General features: G+C 44.7%; 1 protein-coding gene across 6 annotated transcripts in view; it reads left to right on the forward strand.

Annotated features, from left to right (window-relative positions):
• Positions 1-24,543, forward strand: part of ZNF385B (zinc finger protein 385B) — a 566,921-nt gene that overhangs the window by 493,589 nt on the left and 48,789 nt on the right. For all 6 annotated transcript variants that reach the window (XM_088461223.1, XM_088461222.1, XM_088461224.1 and 3 more), the window contains one exon: positions 24,206-24,448. In XM_088461223.1, coding sequence (XP_088317349.1) covers positions 24,206-24,448 — 243 coding nt within the window. The remainder of the gene's footprint in view (positions 1-24,205; positions 24,449-24,543) is intronic.

Consider the following 24,543-nt stretch of genomic DNA (forward strand, 5'->3'; position numbering starts at 1 on the left):
GGTCGATTTTAATCAATTTTGATGGATAAAAATCGTTCAGAATCGATAAACGATGTTCTCATATAACTGCCACCACTTAAGCATTTTTCAGGAGGAACACACTCCAAATAGGCTTAAGTTCACCGTACAATGACAAGTAAGTCTCAGTTATTATTACCCAAATAATAACTTGTAACACATATATATATATGTAGCATGGATTGGCCGAATCCACAGACAAAATGGATCCGATAAGAAGCACAGAGACCAATCTTAATAAATGAACGATACTACAATGCTTAAAGTATATACAAAAACAATTAATATGAATGACATACAAAGATAGTCTTAGGCAAAGCATTTTCTAATAAACAAAAAGGGTTAGAAATGAACAATCTCACTTACATGAATCTGTTTGCGGGAAGGTGCAAGAAAATTGGAGCAATTCTCCTTGTCAGATTGGCTTTCCAAGAATTGTACAAAGCTTCAGAATTCTACATGGTATTGTACGCCTGCCTGGGACTGTCACATAGCACCCTTCTTTCTTTGGCTACTGTGTCAGTGCAAATTAGGTCTTATGGCCTTTTGAACATAATGTGCTGTCAAGTAAAATACACCTAATAGTTTGTTTGCAGGTCACCACAATAAGTTTTATATGTTTCTATTTTATTTTTAATCTTGTAGTCATTATTTCCTTTTCTTTTGTGCCAATAGGATAGAAATGGAACCCAAGTCTTATTGTTTTGTTTTGTCTGATAGCAGTCATAAATCCTCTGAAAGGATTCAGATATTGTATATTCCTTTAGCAGATCCAAAAAAATAAATTTTCTTTTCTACCCCTGGGAGCAGGAAAGTAATCATTCATTACCCACTTGGTGTCCCATTAAGCACAGAAGCATGACAGTAAAATGTATGTTGAAAATCTGGCCATTTCCTTGGAAACAGAGAAAGCACAATCATCTGTACTAAATCCATCTACAAAGGAAGTGTAAATTTCCATTATGTCAGCACATGGAGCTTCCACACGGAATGAAAGGAGAAAATAGCCAGACAATATTTATGAGCATAAGGCCGGACAAAGCAACTGTGTCAACATTCAGCATTGTCATACTTCACGCACTGCTATTTGCAACCTTCTCCGGCTAGAGGAAAATCACATCTTTTTTGCTGTCGTCAACTCCCTATATAAGTTCATCTGACATAAAAAACGGACGATTTCCCTTTGGTTTGGTTGTGGGCATAATGGACATTAGTGTCAACTCCTGGAGACAATGGAAGCATTGGCCTCTGGTCGCCAGCTGTCATTGGGGCGCCGAGGATTGAGAACGGTGCAGACTGTTGGAGGCACGCTCTGTGCTACCTGTATTACTTCAGCCAGTAGAACCCAGAGCGATTTTCTGAAGGCGCAACCTATGGATTGCATGCAACCAGGCCCAAATTACATGATTTGGGTTGTTTAAATTGATTTCTTATCGATTTTTAAGGAATCCAAATCCGAATCTGAACCACTTGAGGGTGGTTTTGACAAAACTCGATAATGAATAAAATACAGGAGGTCTGAGCACATCTTTAATTGTAAGGTAGTGGAATAACAGTGAAGTTGGTGGTGGGAAGAATGTGTGACTACTAGAAGGCAGACTCATGGGTATATTTACTAAAGTGAGAGTTTTTAGAAGTGGAGATGTTGCCCATAGCAACCAATCAGATTGCACTTAACATTTAACTAGCACCTTCTAAAATAAAATAGCTAGAATCTGATTGGTTGCTATGGGCAACATCTCCACTTCTAAAAACTCTCACTTTAGTAAATTTACCTCTCATTGTCAGCCATCAATATTAAAGCCATCATTGATGACAAGAATCTTGTGCAGCTTCACTATTAGGCCAAAAGTATGGGTCCCCTGAACATAACATGTATGGGTCCCCTGAACATAACATGGGCTTGTTGAACATCTCAATCCAAAACCATGGGCATTACTGTAATATGGAGTTGGCCCTCACTTTGCTGCTATAGCTGCTTCCACTCTTCTAGGAAGGCATTCAAATGGATTTTGTAACAGGGCTGCCGAGATCCTCATTCATTTTGACACCAGATCATTAATGAAGTCCGGGGCACTGTTGTTTGGCGATAAGGCCTGCCTCACAGTCACCGATCCAATGCATCCCAAATGTGTTCAATGGGGTTGAGGTCAGAGATCTATGCAAGAGAGTCAAGTTCTTCCACACAAAATTCAGCAAACCATTGTTAGATGGACCTTGCCTTGTGCACAGGAGTATTGTCTTCTGAAACAGGATAAGGCCATCCCCAAACTGTTGCTACAAAGCTGGAAGTACAGAATTTTCTAGAATGGCATTGCCATACTCTAGGAATAACATTTCCTTTCACTTGAGTCCATGCTAAACCAATAAAAAACAAAATGCCCCTAGACCGGTGGTTCCCAAATTATGTGTGGTGGCACTTGCAGGGGTTCCACAGTTTGGTAGTCTAGGAGCAAATGAAATTATTAATGGTCCATGTAATAAGCAAAATGAGTGGTGGTGGCTGAAAATCAGCACAACCATGGCCACCACCATATTACTGAGGGTAAGGATGACAAGTAAACACAGCTTACATCATTTAATAATTTTTGCTGTATTTCTCAACAAGAAACTATTGGCCCATGGGTGCCAGGGATCGGTTCAAATCCCAACACTGGAAGACCGGCAGCAGTGAAGATCTCAACAAGGTAAATATTAACTATCCCTAACCTTTCCTCCCCTAACCCACCTTTAGGGGTGCCTAACCCTAACCTCCCCCCCTAGTGCCTAAACCTAACCCCCCGTAAGTGCCCATACCTAACTCCCCCCCTCCCCGCAGCCTAAACCTAACCCTCCTGGGGGGGTGCCTAACCCTAACCCCCAGTCCCCTAGCTTAACCCTAACCCTCCCAGGGGGGGTGCCTAACCTTAAGTCCCCCCCTGGGAGCCCCTAACCTAACCCTCCCCCCCTGCGTGGCTGCCGCGCCCGCCGCATTGGCATATCTTCGTTCAGTATGCCGGGCGTCAGGCTCCCGGCATAAGGATAATGATAGGCATCGGATTTCAATGCCTATCATTAGTCCCCTGTCGGGATGGCACAGTCGGGAAGCCGGCTGTCTGCATTTCGACCGTCGGCTTCCTGACTGTATCCTGGTTGCCATGTAACAAAATGCTAGTGTTCTATGGCGCCATGATTTAAGAAAGTTTAGGAACGACTGCCCTAGAACATTATTCCTCCTACATCAAACGTTACAGTTGACAGTACACATTTGGCCAGGAAGCATCCACCAAAACCAGATCATCTATCAGACGGTCAGATGGTCAAGCATTGTCGAGCGTGACTCCAGAGAATGCTTTTCTACTGAACCAGAATCCAGCGGTGGTGTGCCTTACACAACTCCAGCCCACACTTGGCATTGCAAATGGTGATCTGTCTTGTGTGCGTCTGCTTGCCCACGAATCTCCCAATGAACAGTTTTTGTGCTTTACATGGGGAAGTTTTCACTGGAGAAAGCCTGTGAAACTGTTTGCTTGCGGGTGCTACTGTTTGCAGGTATAGCTTTTTCTCTGCTTAATAAATAGAGCCTTGTGCTTTATTTATAATAAAATAAAACATTTGTGTGAATTATGTCTTCTATGTGACATAAACATCCTTGCACAGTCCAAACTGTAGTGTAACATGGAATGTGATTGCAGCTCTATAAGTACTGCTTGCTAGCTGGCATATAATCAGAAATGATTGTAATCATCCACCAATCACAGAAAAGGAATATTCTAGCTTTAATTCACTCTTGTACTGTCAGTATAGATTCTCTTTGGTCATAAACCATCTTTAATTTAATAACCTAGTAAAATATTCTTCATGTTTACAGGCAAACACTCCCAAATGTAAAACCGCTTCTTTCATTTTCTACGCCTCCGAGTTTTCCTTTTGGCTGAAATTCATATAGGTTAAATTTAATCTAATTTGTCACTACACTGCACATCTGCTTCTGAAGTAGGTGCATTGACTGACACCCATTAATGCCTCATTATTCAGAAACTCAGGAAATAAAGCAGGGTTTTTTTTCTTATTACTAGAGCTTCATATCAAGATTTGTTTCAATAAATGTCAAGCTATACTGAATTTTACCTTTTATCAAATGTTAAGAGATAGGTATTGAAATGAAGTGTGCTAGATATGTTCTGAGCTCTTGTGCTTCATATCCTTATGTCCTCAAGGCCTGAGGAAGGTGCCATGGGTTCCCGGCCATGTGCGCACCCCTTCTCAAGCTGTGCCCGCAACTAGCTTATTATGTTATGTGGAACGTGCAAAGGAACAGCATTCTGCTACCACTCAGACTAAAAGTGTGGCACTGGGATGTGACATCATGGCCCAGCAATACTCTCCATGTCAGCAACACAGGGAAAATAAAAACACCCAAACTTGGTGCCTGCCCCTACGTAACAGCTTAGGTTACATAGTGCATCATCAGACCTGCACGTCCGTCGGTCCACTCTAATGGAGCGTACACACGGTCAGATTTGTCAGACTTGTCAGATTTGTCAGATGAACGACTGAACGATTGAACGATTTGAACGATTTTACCAAAGTTTTGAACGATTTGAACGATTTGAACGATTGAACGATTTTTGACTGCATTAAAATGAATGGAATCGTCCAAGTCTGACTGCAAACCCATCAGATGTCAGATATCGTTATCTGACAAACGGGAACGCGCATCGTTGATCGTCCATCGTTCAGGCATTTCAGATATGAACGATTTTCCTTCAGATATGAACGACTGAAAGATTTTTAAATCGTTATCGTTCATATCTGAAGGAAAAATCTGATCGTGTGTATGCACCATTAGGGGTTTATTTACTAAGAGTCTGTTTCCAAACCTGGTGCTCCCGATTGTGTTTGTGCCTGAAATTTAAAATGGCAAATCTTTTGCTAGTAAAACACATTGCTCTATTAAGTTGTGAGCCTAATCATGATTGGAAGCACCAGATTTTAAAATCTGATGCTTAGTCATTAAACCCTCTGAGTGTGGACAGTTGGGAAGCATGCTTCTAGGTCTCTGCACAAGATACAAAGAGGGTGGGGAGGGGTACATTAATAGGAGTATAGCCAAAACCAGGGCTGTAGAGAGCCTGCCCAGGAACCATTACTATTGAGGTTTGTGGCCTAATTGCGGGAGGTGTGTCTACACCCCCTAAGGAAAAAAAAGGGAGAACCTATTAGTTGGGGGGGGGGGGCAATTAGTGGCAGAGGGAGGCGTGATCAGTGGCAGAGATGACTGCTGCTGCTGCTGCACAGAGGCAGCAGTCTCCAGGGTCCCACTGCAGCCCAGCACACAGGAGCGTGTGCTGGGTTGCTGCCAGGCAAGATGGAGGAGGGCGGTGTCGGACCCGGGCCTCCGCCAGGCCCCTCCAAAAAGCCTGGGTAATTAGTACCCGCCCCCCTCTCTGCATCCATCATCTGTATGTAGTGTATGTGACCATTTTGTTTGCTGGCCAAACAGTCAACCGGTTCTTGGGTGTTCGACCACTGCGGTCGAACAGGGGCGCCACCCCATAGAGGGCGCACCCCTCCCCAACATCGCGATTTTAGCTCTTCCACCCGTGGGCTGAAGTGAGCCGCGGGTGGTCAAATCGGGAGGTTGGGGACCCCAACCACCGCAGCTGTGCGGTGGTGCCAGACCCCTGAGTAGCATGCACGTGGCATCCATTCAGTGCCGGGAGAGGGCTGGAGGAAGCCAAGCTAGTGACGGAGTGTTGGGCTTACCCCCATCCTGACGTTATTTGGAGGCGTGCCATGTGCGCACGCCTCCAAATAACATCACTTAGGGGGCGTGGACTATGGTAATCAGGTCATGCCCCCATTTTCGGGCACGCGCGCGACTATAGTGCGCAGTTAACAGAGCTGGCACAGGGTGCTCCAACCCCTGGAGCCGGCCCTGGTCAACCTATTAACTCAGTCGGAACTAGTGACTACTTTAGGATAAGGTGAAGTCACCTCCACTGTGAATAGCCACTGGCTACACTTTAATAACATGTGGCCAATCCCCCAAAATTATCATTGCTTATTGTTATATATCATGTGATTTGGAATGCTTTTTCAGAGCTATTTACTGTAGGATGGATCAAGACACAAGCTCCGAAAAGAGACAGGGACTGCTGCTCCAAGGGTATCTGCTGCAGTAACCAATGCTTAAATTAGACGTTTTCAGAAGACTGACTATAATTTTTAGTTTAAGAACAATGGGGCAGATGTATGAAGCTGTGGAAAGTGATAAAGTGCAGAGTGATAAATGACCAACCAATCCGCTCCCACCTGTCATTTTTCAAACACAGCCTGTAACATGACAGTTGTGAGCTGATTGGTTGGTCGTTTATCACTGCACTTTATCACTTTCCAGAGCTTCATACATCTGCCCCAATGCCCATAGTGAGTCTTTTGATTTAGTTAAAATACCTTGCTGTACACGTATCAAAATCTAATGTTTGCTACTAGTAAATGTAATATTTATAATTATATATATATATATATATATATATATATCAAATACAAAACATTCTGATTTTTAACAGTAGTTATTGACAAGTTATCATCTAATGCAAATTATCAAAGGTATCTAGGTCAGGTGCCATGTTGTGTATTTCTAGACTAGATTTACATATCAAGTCCTTCATAGATGTTTTGCAATGAACTTCTGCAAGCTGAGATTTCACAGGAGCTCCTGACTGGTTTTACACAGTTCATTTGTAGAATTAAGTCACATAACTGAGTTCCGTTGAACATCGGTTATTTTCTCAGCGCCCTCCACCTGCAGGTGAAAAACATGGTCTGTTCTTTAAATAATACAACCATCTTTAATGTCATCTTTCATCTCATTGCATATTCTGATACTGAAATAAGTATAGAACGAGAAATAAGAAATGTAGTTTAAGTTTGCTCTATTCCATTGGTTTGTACTGTGGAATAATTACATCCTGTTTTGGTCGTTCCTCTCCCGGGCAAGCAATCATCTTTACTATGGTGGAAGCAAATTATTTATTTCACTATTGATAAAGATACAAGTTTATTGATAGGGAAAGTAGCAAAAACAAAGGTTTAATTTATTAATGATAAAAGAGAATTAAAAAAAAATGATAGGGATGGTATAGTGGAAAGTAAAGATACTTGAAAGTTTTAGTAGAAATTCACTGGCTTGATGGCTATGACTATCAGAGCCAGCTCCAAGTGTTGCTGCGCCCTGTGCGCAGAGGGACTCTGATGCCCCTCACCCTGTGCGCAGCTTCCACGCACGCTGCCGAAAAAGAGGGCGTGACCTAGGTACCCTAAGTCACGCCTACAAGTGACGCTAATTGGGGGCGTGCCTGTACGGCATGTCTCCCATTTAACGTCAGGCTGGGGGCGAGCCCGGCACTCCTTCAGTAGCTGGGCTGCCCCTGTCCTCTCACTGCACTGAGGCGCGCGGCATCCATTCCTCTTCTCTGGGGGGCCGGCACCGCCATTATGCTATGAACTCTGATCTTTAGTTCTTTCCATAGATTTTCACTTGGATTCAAGTCAGGTGATTGGCTGGGCCATTCTAGCAGCTTTATTTTCTTTCTCTGAAACCAATTGAGAGTGTCCTTGGCTGTGTGTTTGGGATCATTGTCTTGCTGAAATGTCCACCCTCGTTTCATCTTCAGCATCCTGGTAGATGGCAGCAGATTTTTATGGAGAATGTCTCGGTAAATTTTTCCATTCATTCTTCCTTCAAACATACGAAGTATGCCAGTACTGTATGCTGAAAAACAGCTGCACACCATGATGTTCCCATCTCCAAGCTTCACTGTTGGTATGGTGGTTTTGGGGTGATGTTCAGTGACATTTCTCCTCCAAACATGGTGTGTATTATAGCATACAAAAAGTTCAATTTTGGTCACATCTGACCAGACTATATTCTCCCAGTGTTTCACAGGCTTGTCCAAATGTTGTGCAGCAAACTTTAAATGAGCTTCAACATGTTTTTTCTTCAGCAATAGAGTCTTGCGTGGTGAGCATGCATACAGGCCATGGCGGTTGAGTGCATTACTTATTGATTTCTTTGAAACAATTGTACCTGCTAATTTCAGATCTTTCTGAAGCTCTCCACAAGTGGTCCTTGGCTCTTGGACAACTCTTCTGATAATTCTTTTCACTCCTTTGTCAGAAATCTTGCGAGGAGCATCTGGTTGTGGCCGGTTTATGGTGAAATTATGTTCTTTCCACTTCCGGATTATGGCCCCAACAGTGCTCACTGGAACATTCAGTAGTTTAGAAATCCTTCTGTAACCAATGCCATTAGTATGTTTTGCAACAATAAGGTTGTGAAGGTCTTGAGAGCTCTTTGCTTTTACCCATCAAGAGATGTTTCTTGTGTGACACCTTGGTAATGAGACACCTTTTTATAGGCCATCAGTTGGGACTGAACCAGCTTATATTAATTTGCACTAACAAGGGGCAGGATTGCTTTCTAATTACTGATATATTTCAGCTGGTGTCTTGGCTTTCCATGCCTTTTGCACCTCCCTTTCTTCATGTGTTCAATACTTTTTCCCTGTGTCATTTCACATTATTACACGTAACTTAATCTATGGTTTGATTTCTTTGCATGTGTGGATTGCATGGGTTGTTGCTGACATTTGGTGAAAATTTCATTACAATAGCCCCATTACAAACATATCTACTGAGAAAAATGTTGATGTGTTCAATACTTACTTTACCCACTGTATTAAGCCGTCTAAAGAGTGGACAAGTGAAGATCCCCTTAGCAGCTAAGCAGCTCAGTGGTGTAAGTTCATCCCGGTCGCTAGGAGGCAAGTTAGAGTTGTGCGTCCTTATAAATAAATAAGGTGCATATATATCTTTCAATATATACACACATGTGCGAATAGCGGCGATAAAAAAGTATTATTATTATCGGGACTAGGACCCGATAATTAATAAATATGCCACTTCGGGGCCCCATATATACATATATAACTTATATATAAATACATTCAGTATATCTATCCCTCACGCAGTTCTCCCCCCTCACTCAGATCTCCGCCCCCACACACACACACAGCTTTCTCCATTGATTCAGATCCCCCATACAGCTTTCTACCCCCTCACTCAGCTCCCCCGCTCACACACAGCACTCCACCCACACACATCCCCTATCACACACAGACACCCCCCCTCACAAACACAACTCTCCGCAATCACTCCCGCTCCCCCACACAGCTTTTAAGAAATAAGAAAAAGCACAATGTCTTGAAAAAAACAGCCAGTTTTGCAGATAGGGCTTTTTAGACACTTATAAATGAACACCAAGGGCAGGATGCATCAAAGGTAAAAATGCGGTTAAAGTTCCGAAAATGCAGTTTTCAGTGGTTTGGCTGCACTTTCTATATGCACCAAGCTGCAACACCATCTATAGATGTCGTTACCTAATAGAGGCCTATGGGCTTCTCTCTGCATTGTACACTGAGAGGGATCGAATTGGATCCCTCTTAATGTCCTCTGTGGCGCGTGGGTCATACGACACATGCGTAGAGGGGCTCCTGGGTAATAAACCAGGAAGTCCCTCTACTGCACAGGACAGCTCTTTTCGGGAGAGCTGTCCCTTGCGATTTCAGCCGCAATTGTAACTAAACGCCGCTGACTGCGATGAGTGTCGGGATGCTTGGTGCATCCCACCCCAAGCGTCACGTACATTAAGGATCATCATGATACCTATTTACCGACCATGCAACAGTGCTTTGGTGTGAGGGATAAAATGTAGATACAGCTCCCCCTCACACACATACAGTGCTCAACTCATAGATACCCCCTCCCACAGATCTCCCCCCTCTCTCAGACCTCCCACCTCACAGACCCCCACCCAGTATCCACAATCACTCACATCACCCCCTCACACACCTACAGAGCTACACCCATACAGATCCCCCACTAACACACATCACCTTCCCTCTCTTCACAGATGTCCTCACTATCATAGATCTCACCTAGCCACAGGGGGGGGATCACCTGCTGAGCCTCAAACACATTGAGAGATCAGTGGTGTGGGACAGACGGCAGCTGTGACTGCCGCTCCAACCAAACCACGCCCCCTGTCTGGAAGCCTTGATCTCCAAATGTGTTTCAAGCTCAGCAGGTGAATTCCCCTGCCACCACCACCACCACCACCGGACAGTCTATTGGGATATGTGCTAGCAAATTTGTGGTCAGCACATACCTCCGTCGGTTGGAGCAATGGAGGAAGTGCCCCTTCAGAGCTGGTGCCCGGCGGCAGGCGCCTCCTTTGTCTCCCATAGTTCCGCCCCTGAATCAGGTTCTACCTAGCATTTCATAGATCGTACTTGATAAATGCTAGCTGAAAGTTGATTGCTTGCTATGGGTAACTTCTCCAATTTAGAGAGCCTTGTATTATCCTTAGGTGGGGTTGTGTACAGCGACCATTGTTCTGAATCTAGAAATGAATTGGCCTCTGACATCATTACTCTGCTTAGTTTATTAAACAGACCTGTTCAAAGAGGCTTCTGCAGCCCCAGATGAAGGTCTTTGTTTTCAGATTTGTGGTATAAGGTCCTGAGTCAGACCCAGTCGCAAGTGGGTCGATGGTGGGCCAATGCGCACGTGCGGTGTGCGCAACGTGCGTGCTCATGCCCCGTCGCGAGTGAGAAATTACTTGCTTCGGGGCTTGCAACAAAACAGGACGGCTGTCAATGTTGCTTGACAGCTTGCCCCGTTTTGTAGCCGGGGAGGGGGGGGGTGGCTGTACAAACGGAGGTGTTCCCGAAGGTACGCCTGCCGTTTGTGGGCGGCCCTACTGACATCACTCGTGATGTCAGTAGTGGACTTCCTGTTCTATTAGAGCAGGTAGTCTACTTGGCATTGCGAGTGCTGAGACCCTACCACAGGGGTCTCCTCGCAATGCCGATGGTTGCGATAATCGCGGCTCAGAATAGTGGGCAACTCTGGTTCTCGGCCCACCACACTCCCATGACAATCCCACATGTTGGTTCTCCTCCATTCATTCTCCTAGTTATTATTATAGTCCTTTATTTATATGGTCGCCACAAGGGATCCGCAGCGCCTTACAACATACATAAACAGTATGAGCTAGTTGACCGCCAGAAACACCTATTTCACACATGGAGAGAAACGTCCAATGCAGAATCACCTGGAGATACGCACAGGCGCGCGTGTGTTCGCTACGGTTCATGCACAGTTTTCTACAATTCGCTTGATGCAGCCGCTGTGTGTGAGTTACGATTTACACAGGGAAATGACATGCAATGTACCTGTGACTTTGGGAAGTCAGGGCCTGATTCAGGGCCGCTCGTAAGCGGCCGCTAGTTCACTCCGAGCGATGTTCGCACATCTGCGCATGTGTATGGGTCATAATGCGCATGCGCCAACCAGTCATTGCGGTCGGAAATCGAGCGCTCGCAAAATAGCGAGTGCCTGCTAATTTGAGTGACAGGATGAGGCGTTTGTGTGTGGTAACAGGGGAAGGTGCTTGAAAACGGGGAGTGGTGATCCGAACGCAGGCGTACCAAAAGGTCAAAACTGGCGTTTTAAGGGTGTGCATAATTAACAAAGCAGCGTCATCGACCACGTCACTTGGTTGTTTCTTAGCCTGAACTGTTCGCATGATTGCGGTAGGAAAATCCAACCACAAGCACTGCGAGCAGTTCAGATGCCTTTCGATGTACTCGATTAATCAAATAAATAGCGGAGATGACGTAGGATGCGAGCGGCCAGGGGGCGTCTTTACAAAATAGCGAGCGCATGTTTCATTCGCTCGCTCAGACATAGAGGCGTCAACAGACCGCAAAGACCGAGCGCTCAATTTAAATAGCCGGCCCCTTTTTCTGAACGAGCGAGCGCAAATAGCGTCCGGCTCTGAATCAGGCCCAGATTCCACAAGTATAACAAATTAAACAAATATATACCATTGCTTGCCCAGAAATAGCCAGATACTGTCTGGTTTAAAGCAGTTGCTGTAAAATAGGCAGACACTAAATAGCAAGCATTGGCTTAAACAGACCACGTCACATTATTCAGATAACATCACCAGGAATTGTTTTTGTTTGTTTGTGGCATGGAATTGTATTCAGTATCCATCGCCCTTGCACTTCTCCGATGTTCATAAGAAAGCTTCAGCACACGCTGGTATAGTTTAATACTAAGCTGCTCTATATATAGCTCGCTTGCATAATTGCATGTTCTGTGCCCCATACTAAGGCAAACTAAAAATGAGCAATTCCCGCATTACATCTTACCGTCGGAAGTTGTATTGCTGTAATGAAATTCCACTTCAGACATCCATGGCTCAGGATCATTTGGCATTTTAACAGAATCTTTTTCCTCAGTCTGTCATTAGAATGGAAAGATTAGATACTGCCATGTAATGCCTCCTGTTCTGTTTAAATAACTTAGGGAGATACTCAAGGTCCGACGCTATTGCGACATCACTATTATTGTAATGCAGCACGAGGCATCACGCCCCCTGCGCACATTACTGTTCCGAGCTGCGAGATCCTCTGCCGGCTTCAAACCGGCGAACGCAGTTGCTCAAAAGAGGCCAGGAAATCTCCATCAGACGACAGAGAGCCCTCCCCCCTCCCCCAACGGCGGCGACGCGACAAACGGAGTCCGTCGCTGCTTCCTCCCCAGGCAGAAACGGCAGCAGATTGTCAATTACTGACATTCTGCTGCCGCTCTGCATGCGATGCACAGGACCCGTACTGCACATGCACAGTACGGGTCTTGCGCCGGTGCAGAACGGCACAATCGGAGATGCGATGGTTAGCGCACATCTCTGAATTAGCCCCTTATTCTACAAGATGGAGGGGGTATTTATTAAATTGAGACAGAGACCAGCGGCCATCTGAAATTCTTATTCACACAGTTAAGGTTGAACAATAAGAAACTGATACATTATAGCTCCTTCGATAACACATTGACCGTACCCACTAACTTCATACTTGCCGACACTCAGCTACCTCCATAAATATATATATATATATATATATATATATATACTAGGGGTGAGCGGGTTCGGATTTCTGAAATCCGAACCCCCCCGAGCCCCCCCGATCCGAGTCCGATCCGAATCAGGCTCGACTTTTCCCGCCTGACTCGGATCTGAAATCGAGGCAAAACGTCATCATCCCGCCTTCCGAGTCTCGCGGGTTTTGGATCCTATATAAGGTACCCACGTCGGCGCCATTTTCTCACTCGGCTGTGGACAGTGAAGAGGGAGGGTGGGAGTTAGGGCTGTGTAGTGTAGTGTAGTGTAGTGCTGCTGTTGTCCACTACTTCAAAGTCCATAGGGGCTGGCTGTGTTGTGCTGTGCTGCTGTTGTTAATAGGGGCTGTGTCCACTACTTCAAAGTCCATAGGGGCTGGCTGGACTGTGTTGTGCAGTCAGTTCTCCATAGGGGCTGTGTCCACTCCAAAGTCCTGTGCAGTGTCCCAGTCCTAAAGGAGTGCTGCAGTGTTGTCCAGGGGGTGCTCTGTCCATCAGGGGTGCTCCCCCCAAGTGCTAAAAAAATAATATATTTTCTGTGTTTGTGAATTGTGTGCGCAGTAGCCGCACGTGCATCAACAAAGTAGTGCCAAGCGTGCGCCTGTGTCATAAGTAAAGGGCCGGCTGGCTTGACCGTTAAAGGGTGCTGTAACCCCCGAAAGTACACTCCAGTCCAAACCAAAAAAAAATTATTTTCTGTGTTTGTGAATTGTGTGCGCGGTAGCCGCACGTGCATCAACAAAGTAGTGCCAAGCGTGCGCCTGTGTCATAAGTAAATGGCCGGCTGGCTTGACCGTTAAGGGTGCTGTAACCCCCGAAAGTACACTCCAGTCCAAACCAAAAAAAAAATTATTTTCTGTGTTTGTGAATTGTGTGCGCAGTAGCCGCACGTGCATCAACAAAGTAGTGCCAAGCGTGCGCCTGTGTCATAAGTAAAGGGCCGGCTGGCTTGACCGTTAAGGGTGCTGTAACCCCCGAAAGTACACTCCAGTCCAAACCAAAAAAAAAATTATTTTCTGTGTTTGTGAATTGTGTGCGCAGTAGCCGCACGTGCATCAACAAAGTAGTGCCAAGCGTGCGCCTGTGTCATAAGTAAAGGGCCGGCTGGCTTGACCGTTAAGGGTGCTGTAACCCCCGAAAGTACACTCCAGTCCAAACCAAAAAAAAAATTATTTTCTGTGTTTGTGAATTGTGTGCGCAGTAGCCGCACGTGCATCAACAAAGTAGTGCCAAGCGTGCGCCTGTGTCATAAGTAAAGGGCCGGCTGGCTTGACCGTTAAGGGTGCTGTAACCCCCGAAAGTACACTCCAGTCCAAACCAAAAAAAAAATTATTTTCTGTGTTTGTGAATTGTGTGCGCAGTAGCCGCACGTGCATCAACAAAGTAGTGCCAAGCGTGCGCCTGTGTCATAAGTAAAGGGCCGGCTGGCTTGACCGTTAAGGGTGCTGTAACCCCCGAAAGTACACTCCAGTCCAAACCAAAAAAAAAATTATTTTCTATGTTTGTGAATTGTGTGCGCAGTAGCCGCACGTGCATCAACAAAGTAGTGCCAAGCGTGCGCCTGTGTCATAAGTAAAGGGCCGGCTGGCTTGACCGTTAAGGGTGCTGTAACCCCCGAAAGTACACTCCAGTCCAAACCAAAAAAAATATTATTTTCTGTGTTTGTGAATTGTGTGCGCAGTAGCCGCACGTGCATCAACAAAGTAGTGCCAAGCGTGCGCCTGTGTCATAAGTAAAGGGCCGGCTGGCTTGACCGTTAAGGGTGCTGTAACCCCCGAAAGTACACTCCAGTCCAAACCAAAAAAAAAATTATTTTCTATGTTTGTGAATTGTGTGCGCAGTAGCCGCACGTGCATCAACAAAGTAGTGCCAAGCGTGCGCCTGTGTCATAAGTAAAGGGCCGGCTGGCTTGACCGTTAAGGGTGCTGTAACCCCCGAAAGTACACTCCAGTCCAAACCAAAAAAAAAATTATTTTCTGTGTTTGTGAATTGTGTGCGCAGTAGCCGCACGTGCATCAACAAAGTAGTGCCAAGCGTGCGCCTGTGTCATAAGTAAAGGGCCGGCTGGCTTGACCGTTAAGGGTGCTGTAACCCCCGAAAGTACACTCCAGTCCAAACCAAAAAAAAAATTATTTTCTGTGTTTGTGAATTGTGTGCACTGTGGCTGCACGTGCATCAACAAAGGAGCAGCGCCAAGCGTGCGCCTGTGTCCCATAAGTAAAGAGCCGGCTGACTCATTTCTTAAAGGGTGGTGTAACCCACAAAGTGCACTACTCTCCAGCAAAAATAAAATAATATTTTCTGTGTTTGTGTGCGCTTTAGCCGCACGTATATATATCAATATAACATAAATGGAGGACCAAACTTTCTCCGATAAAAATAAAATAGGGAAAGATCAAGAACCACTTCCTCCTAGTGCTGTTGCTGCTGCTGGGAGTTGTTCATCATCCCAGAGAGGAAGTAGGAACATCACTACTTTTACTAAACAATTGACCCTCCAACAGTCCCTAGCGATGAGGATGAAGTACGACAGCAGTCATCCTGAAGCAAAACGTATAACTGAGGCCTTGACTGCTATGTTGGTGTTAGACGTGCGTCCGGTATCCGACATTAGTGCAGTGGGATTTAGACAATTGATGGAGGTAGTGTGTCCTCGGTTCCAAATCCCGTCTAGATTCCACCTGCATCCTCAAAGCAGCAGCGACAAGCGTGCGTCTGTCTGTTAAAGGGTGGTGACACCCTCAAAGTGTGCTACACAAACAATTAAAATATTGTTCTTTTTTTTTCTGTCTATGTGAATTGTGTGGGCTGTAGCCGCACCTGCATCCTTAAAGCAGCAGCGACAAGCGTGCGTCTGTCTGTTAAAGGGTGGTGACACCTCAAAGTGTGCTACACAAACAATTAAAATATTGTTCTTTTTTTTTTGGTCTTTGTGAAATGTGTGGGCTGTAGCCGCACCTGCATCCTTAAAGCAGCAGCGACAAGCGTGCGTCTGTCTGTTAAAGGGTGGTGACACCTCAAAGTGTTCTACACAAACAATTAAAATATTCTTCTTCTTTTTTCTGTCTTTGTGAATTGTGTGGGCTGTAGCCGCACTTGCATCCTCAAAGCAGCAGCGACAAGCGTGCGTCTGTCTGTTAAAGGGTGGTGTAACCCTCAAAGTGTGCTCCACAAACAATAAAAATATTCTTTTTTTTTTCTGTCTTTGTGAATTGTGTGGGCTGTAGCCGCACTTGAATCCTCAAAGCAGCAGCGACAAGCGTGCGTCTGTCTGTTAAAGGATTACATCGGTGACAGCATCCAAGTAGGCATGTCAGACAGTCCGTACCTGTACTGGCAGGAAAAAGAAGCAATTTGGAGGCCCCTGTACAAACTGGCTCTATTTTACCTGAGTTGCCCCCCCTCCAGTGTGTACTCCGAAAGAGTGTTTAGTGCAGCCGGGAACCTTGTCAGCGAAAGGCGTAGGAGGTTGCTTCCACAAAATGTGGAGAAGATGATGTTCATAAAATGAATTATCAACTCTTCCAGGGAGACCAGCCTCCAGAACGTACAGAGGGACCTGTGGTTCCAGCAGGGACGAATTAATACTCTGTGAGGATGAGGATGTACACACTGAAGAGGGTGAGGAATCGGTGGATGAGGAGGATGAGGATGACATCTTGCCTCCGTAGAGCCAGTTTGTGCAGGGACAGATAAATTGCCAGCTTGTTTTGTGGGGGCCCAAACGAACCAATCATTTCAGCCACAGTTGTGTGGCAGACCCTGGCGCTGAAATGATTGGTTTGTTAAAGTGTGCATGTCCTGTTTATACAACATAAGGGTGGGTGGGAGGGCCCAAGGACAATTCCATCTTGCACCTCTTTTTTTTCTTTGCATTATGTACAGTTTGGGGCCTAGTTTTTCAATGCCATCCTGTCTGCCACTGCAGTTTCACGCCTAGATGGGTCACGTGTTTGTGCCGCCCACTTGTGTCGCTTAGCATAGTCATCCAGCTACCTCGGTGCAACCTTTTGGACATAAAAACACTATTGTGAGGTGTGAGGTATTCAGAATAGACTGGAAATGAGTGGAAATTAAGGTTATTGAGGTTAATAATAGCATAGGAGCAGAAAAACCTACAAATTCTGTGATTTTAGCTGTTTTTATGCTTTTTTTCAAAAAAATACAGATCCAAAACATAAAACCCAGAACCCAAAACACGCAAGGGTGGTTTTGGCAAAACCAATCCAGATCCAAAACACGAAGAAAGATCCAGATCCAAAACCAAAACACAAAACACGAAAAGTGGCCGGTGCACACCCCTAATATATACATATATATATATATATATTGGCACAGTGGAAAATTAAATAACAGTTGATGTAAGCATTTTATTGCATATATATATATATATATATATATATATATATATATATATATATATATGTCAGTATGTTTTAATTGAAAAAAAAAAAAGAGGGTCCCCTTTTCTAGAATTACGCGTTATTCCAGCACTACGGTGGGAGAAGCATTAAAGCAATTAAGAAGATCTTCATATCGAGACCACTATTGAAGTTACATAAGAATACTCTTATGGACATTGGACACTTGGGGCCAAATGTAATAGGGGGAGAGTTTAGAAAATGTGAGAGTTTAGCAGTAGCCTCTCTCGAGTTTTATCTGCAATATGGGAGAACACCTGGATGAGATTTTAAATCGTGAGAGTTTTTTGAGTCTGAAAAACATGGGAGTTTGCTCTGTCGCTTTGTTCTCAGACTCTATTACATCGGCCGAGTTTAAAAAGTGTGAGAAAACTGTCACATTTTCTAACTGTCACCCTATTACATTTGGCCCTCGGTCTATTAAGGGTTCTGCCAAATAAGGCTTACTATTAGTCCTGAACTTAGGGACATTCATACAGACATTGACCACCTGCCTTAAGTATTGAGACTCTTTCTCCAAAATTGAGTTATATTTGTTAAAGTGTACTACATATTTGCACCCTCTAAGTGTTTTTGTATGATATATATATATATTCTTAGTGAGGGGCCAGACTTTTATAAAGTGACTGTTCATCTGAATGTTGCCTTGTATGTATCTCACTTGAGCAATCAATGAGTGGGAGTCGGATACTTGGCTTGTTAGATTCACTCCTCCAGCCACTTACTCTTGTGAGTCACTTCAGCAGTCAGTTGGATGTAATAATGAAAGGTTATGTCGCTAATCAGTGTGCCATAGACAAAAATGGCATCAACAAGCATAGTATTAGTGAACAACAGGGGAGGGCATCTATTTCCTATGTAAATCACACAGCTACTGGTATCTGATATAGTTGTCATGTAGTTGCATTAGAGCATGGTTTGTATTATTAAGTGAGAGTCCGATGCAATCTTATGCGCTACATATTGTCACGAGGATGCTTCTGTATCCATGTACCCAAATTATAAACACACATCCCTTTTGGTTACCCCAAAAAATACATCTTCCCTGTCTAAATCAGTATTGCCGGGTGTAACCTGTATAGAAGTTTGGTCTAATTCTAATTATTATTACACGGCTGTAGATTGCAGAATGGCACTTTGTATATATAATACCAGTCCTGGTTCAGTTTACTAGTCCTGGACACTTGTAGCTAGGAGGTTTACAGTTGTGAGGTTTTGCATGGTGCAAGGGTGGCACGTTATGTTATCTGAGCTGGCAGAAGAATTTCTCCTCCTGACAATGAATAAAAGCCCCCCCTAGTAGTGCCCCCAGTAGTAGCCCCCCCTTGTAGTGCCCCCAGTAGTAGCCCCCCCTTGTAGTGCCTCCAGTAGTAGCCCCCCCTTGTAGTGCCCCCAGTAGTAGCCCCCCTTGTAGAGCCCCCAGTAGTAATCCCCCCTTGTAGTGCCCCCAGTAGTAATCCCCCCTTGTAGTGCTCCCAGTAGTAATCCCCCCTTGTAGTTCTCCCAGTAGTAATCCCCCTTGTAGTGCCCCCAGTAGTAATCCCCCCTTGTAGTGCTCCCAGTAGTAATCCCCCCTTGTAGTCTTGTAGTGCTCCCAGTAGTAATCCCCCCTTGTAGTGCCCCCAGTAGTAGCCCCCCTTGTAGTGCCCCCAGTAGTAATACCCCCCCCCCCCTGCAGTAGAGACTTAATAAAAAAAAAAAAACACTTACCTGAAACCCGCTTCTGCTCCTGGTCCCGCCGCCACTATCAGCTCCTCTGTCAGTCCTCCGGGCCGCTTTGCATCATGGGAGAGACGTCATGACGTCACTCCCATTACCCACTGCGGGAGCCGGAAGATGTCCGGCTCAGGCAGTGGGAGCAGCAGCCGATGAGAGTCTGTCTGACTCTCATCAGCTGCTAAAGCAAACACACAGCTGCTGGCGCCGGCATCTGTGTGTTTGGCGCTGTGTAGCGCTGACCGAACTCCGTCCCGTCAGCGCTACACACGCGGTGCAGCTGTGTCTCAGAGACACAGACTGCCCGCGGCCCGCATGGTACGCAGCTGAGGCGCCCTCCACTATGTGGCGCCCTACGCAACTGCATACCATGCGTAACGGGAGAACCGGCCCTGCCACTACCGCTATCTCACATCTGTAATACCTTACAGTGCTGCGTATACATTGGGAACATCGAGTAACATCGGCCCCTCACACACAATTACTACAGGTCTGACCTTACTCAGAAATTGCTAACCTCATCGTACGCAGTGAGTACTCAAGCTGCATATGCCGTCGCTGTGGCTAATTTATGCACACCCATGCAACGGTGTACAAACCAACAGGCACGCCTACGTTTCTCTAACCACTCCCCCGTCACAACCTCCAAACGCTGACCTCCCGTCCCTTGTTCTGCGATGGCTTTGTATCTGCGTAGGTGATCACAGTTCGTTCGCAATGCCAACTCACGCACGCGTACCATCGGCCTATCTGCTTACAATGTTGCAGTTGCGATCTGTAAAGAATCATGCCCTAGGTTCACTGTGTTTTCACAGCTTGCCTTATAACTTAATTGGTGTATCCATCAATTACTGATAATTACTACATGTGATGTTGCCGCCAAAGCCCTATTAATTAGTTCCTAGTTTATATAGCAAGAACCGCATATTGAACTGAGGTCTGCAATAATGGAATAATGGAAATGTTTGCCCCCTCACATCACAGCTTAATAAGAAGATTGACGGTCTAAAAAATGAATGTATTAATGGCAACAAAGTTTTATCTTGTATGTATAGAACTATAGATAAAGATAAGGAAATTAAAATATTGCATTGAAAGAAACATTATTACTACATTAAATAATAAACATTAAATGATTCCTATGTGAAAGTCTACTTTTTGGACAGTAGTTTATACTATTATTTTTCAAAGGAATGGTTTTGTTTTTCTATTTGAAAAGTAAAGTGTGATACTGTAGCCACAGTACATTCATTAATACCACAAATCTTCTGTATGTGTAAGAATAATCACAATATAAGACACAGCGTAACATTAAGGCGCCGATTAAATTAGAGCTCAATTATGCTAGGCGGATCTCTGCTCACACTTCCATAGGCTACAAGCAGAAATCAGCCTCTGAGACATGCTTACCGAATATCCTCTTGGTTATAAGAGGAGGCATGGCTTCGGCCAAGTGGTTAGTCCAGGGCCGGTGCTACCTTTAGGCAGCTTTAGGCAGCTGCCTAGGGGCGCCGGGCACTGGAGGGTGCCGCTGAGTCCACAAAAAAAAAAAAGGATGTCTCTTTCAGGCACAGACAGGTTGGTTTAGTGTGTGTGGGGATGATTTTATTGAGTGCTGACAGGGTTAGTGTATGTGTGTATGGGTATAATGAGTGCTGACAGGGTTAGTGTATGTGTGTATGGGTATAATGAGTGCTGGCAGGGTTACTGTATGTGTTTATGGGTATAATGATTGCTGGCATGGTTAGTGTATGTGTGTATGGGTATAATGAGTGCTGGCAGGGTTACTGTATGTGTGTATGGCTATAATGATTGCTGGCATGGTTAGTGTATGTGTGTATGGGTATAATGATTGCTGGCAGGGTGTGTGTATGTGTGTATGGGTATAATGAGTGCTAGCAGGGTTAGTGTATGTGTGTATGGGTATAATGAGTGCTGGCAGGGTTAGTGTATGTGTGTATGAGTATAATGAGTGCTGGCAGGGTTAGTGTATGTGTGTATGGGTATAATGAGTGCTGGCAGGGTTAGTGTATGTGTGTATGGGTATAATGAGTGCTGGCAGGGCGTGTGTATGTGTGTATGGGTATAATGAGTGCTGGCAGGGTGTGTGTATGTGTGTATGGGTATAATGAGTGCTGACAGGGTTAGTGTATGTGTGTATGGGTATAATGAGTGCTGGCAGGGTTAGTGTATGTGTGTATGGGTATAATGAGTGCTGGCAGGGTTAGTGTATGACATGTGTGTATTGGTATAATGAGTGCTGGCAGGGCGTGTGTATGTATGTGGAGGGTAATGGGTACTGACATACTGTATATTGGAGCATAGATGTGTGGCATAAATATATTGGGGTATGAACGGTTGGCACACTGTATTGGGGGCACAGCTATATGGCATATAAAGAATTTGGGGCACATGTGTGCCATGTTTGGGGCATTGTTTGGCATAATTCATGGCTATGTGGCATACAATCACTTTCTTGCACAGCTGTGTGGCATATGTATTGGGGGCACAATGTGTGGCATATTATGTATTTGGCATAAACGTGTGACATATTATTTATTGTAAGCATTGATGTGTAGCATAATTATGAATTGGGGATACAGCTGTGTGGCATATAATGAATTGTGGAACATAACATATTATGAATTGGGGGCAGGGTTATGAGGCACAGTATGATATTGGGGCTCTTCTGTGTGGCATATTATAAATTATCATCACTAAAATGTGGCATAGTATGATTTACAGGGAGCAGGGGCGGTGGGTGAAATGTTGCCTAGGGCGCCCAGACACCTGGCACCGGACCTGGGTTAGTCGTGGTGGCAGGGGGAGGTGATGGTGCTATTGCTGGCATTATATAAGTTGGGGGCGGAGCAATGATGATGCAATGAAGCGCAAATCTCTTAAGCAAGTCGCTCCAGACTGCCCACATAGTGAGTGAAGTGGGCAGTCCGGGCGGCTTGATGTCGATATTTACGATTACGAGAAGCTGGATCTGCGAGACTTGTCTACTTTTCTGGCCATCCAAGAATTTGGAAGCTCCCAGACAGTCCTGGAGAGTAGGCAAGTATGCTATGGAACATAAGCCGTAACGGCAGCGCTTGCGGGTTACTGAATAAGCTACTAAGCCATTTTGTGTGCTGGATCAATTATAAAGATACGGCAGCCTATCAATTCATTAGAAACCTGTAATTTTCATGAGGCATAAGCTGCTAGTGAGTTAGCCAACACTAAAGTATACACAGCCCGAAAAATTGTCTCCATCCTCTGTGTTTTGGTGACATATATCTGTCATTAAAGGTAAAAAGTGAAACACACCCAGATAAAATGATATCCTCTTTCAGGTATATCTAAAACCTGTGGATTATAGGGAATAATGTCCTCCCGACTGTAAAATAATAGGTTATGAGAAGTCAAGTGGGAGTTGTGTGACCTGCATAACAAGCCTTCTGTCTGCAAACCGCTGTATTTACAGTATATGGTATTTCAGTATATTAGCTGGCGGTATTTCTAGAATTACAGGTGGCAGTCAATATAGCTTAATGGTTAAAGCTGCAATCCCATGGAAAATATTATGTACGTGTGTTTTCTAACATAATCAAGTTTTTCTTGTTTCCTTACTTTCATCTTTTGAACTGCTATTAATAATGTACAGGTTGCAAATTGTCATGTGACTATCATGGTAACCATAGTCACATGACATACAGTAGTGTGCAGTAATATGTTCTTGGACCAGCTTTGGGAACAGTGATCCATTTCAGGGGCCCCCTAAACTTTAAAAGAGCCACATATTACCCTTAATAAGTTGAACCAATACATATAATCAAATAAATAGACTTACCCCAATCTGTAATAACACATCAGAATGGCATTTTAAAGAAGTCTTACAAGCTACTAGTTAAATGGTATCCACGGTGGGAGCCGAAAGCAGGGGGGGGGGGGGGGGGGGAGGAGGGCTAAGTCAGAATGCGCATGTCTATCTCAGGATTATTATATAGGAAACTGACAAGTATACCAATAAGGCAGCAGGAAGGAGCTGGAGCCCTCATATGAAGGCACAGGGGGCCATTGTTTTAGAGTGGCAGCCATATACTTTGGCAAAGGTATATGAGTATGGTCGCATGGGATACGAACGCAGCCAACTGTGATTCAGATGACAAGGTGCTCTGTTGTTAAAGAAGATATTCATTCTATACATGTGCAGCATACTTGCCGACTTATGAGATTCCCTTGCCGGGAGGAGCCCTTTAGGATAAGCAGGTGGGCGGTGTTGGGGGCGGGGGCAGACGGGTCATGTCATTAAGCCCCACCCCCTCAGGGGGATTAGCCTCAAACACTGCATATTTAATTAAGGGGTGAGGCCAAATTATGCGATTCTCATAGAATGGCATCATAAATCCCTGCCCCCTATGCACGGACCCGCCGATTCTTGGGAATATTCTCCCTGCCCACTTCACTAGGAAGTGGGCAGAATGCGGGAGAAGTGCCTACACTTACAGGGGGTTACCCAAAAAATCGTGAGCCTCCCGCAGGTCCCGGGAGGGTAGGCAAGTATGATGTGCAGAACAGGAGCTGATTGGTTGGAACGTTCACTTTATCTCCATCCAAGGTTTAGTAAATAGACCCCTAAGTTGTAAGTGAACAAGCTAGAAAAATTATAATCAGATTTATGTTAAATAGGAACAAAACTTGCTGTATAAAAATAGTGTTGGATTACAGATTCAAATTATTGTACGTTTAGAAATACACAAATGCATGACAGGTTTTTTTTTTCTATTTTTTACACTGTGAGTTAGTCATCCATTGAAACAGACGATGATTTTGGGACATTAATGTGCAAAACAGACTAATCAAATTATACCTGTGCACCCATCTCCTACTGATGGATGACTAACACCAAGCTTCCTCCTCAGACAATTTGCATTAATCCGTAATAATTTCTTGTAAATGTCAAATTTTCCTACAATGACAGCTCTTGGCAAATATTTGAGAAGTTTGTGAATTGTGGCTAAACAGTTTTTTTATTTTCATTTTTCTAGGTGAGGACAAGAGATTAAAAGCCAGCAGTTCTATTAGTCACAGTATGGCTGAGATACGGTCGTTCATCGCCAAATCAGAGGTTACATTAACGGCGGTCATACCGGCAGCATTTGTGAAGAGCACTAATGGCAGTGCAATCACAGTGACTGAATCAGAAGAAGAGAAGGCCAAGAAGCTACTGTACTGTTCCCTATGCAAAGTAGCGGTCAACTCTTTGTCACAGCTAGAGGCACATAACACAGGTAGGGCCCCAAGGTCTCCTGGCTTTTTCTTCATACCATGCTGGCAGCCATTTTGTGAGCTGAATCAAAATTGATGAGAATGCGGCCTATCAGTT

The sequence above is a fragment of the Taudactylus pleione genome, unplaced genomic scaffold (assembly GCF_031769625.1).
Source record: "Taudactylus pleione unplaced genomic scaffold, aTauple2 ptg001027l, whole genome shotgun sequence".
Lineage (NCBI taxonomy): Eukaryota > Metazoa > Chordata > Amphibia > Anura > Myobatrachidae > Taudactylus > Taudactylus pleione.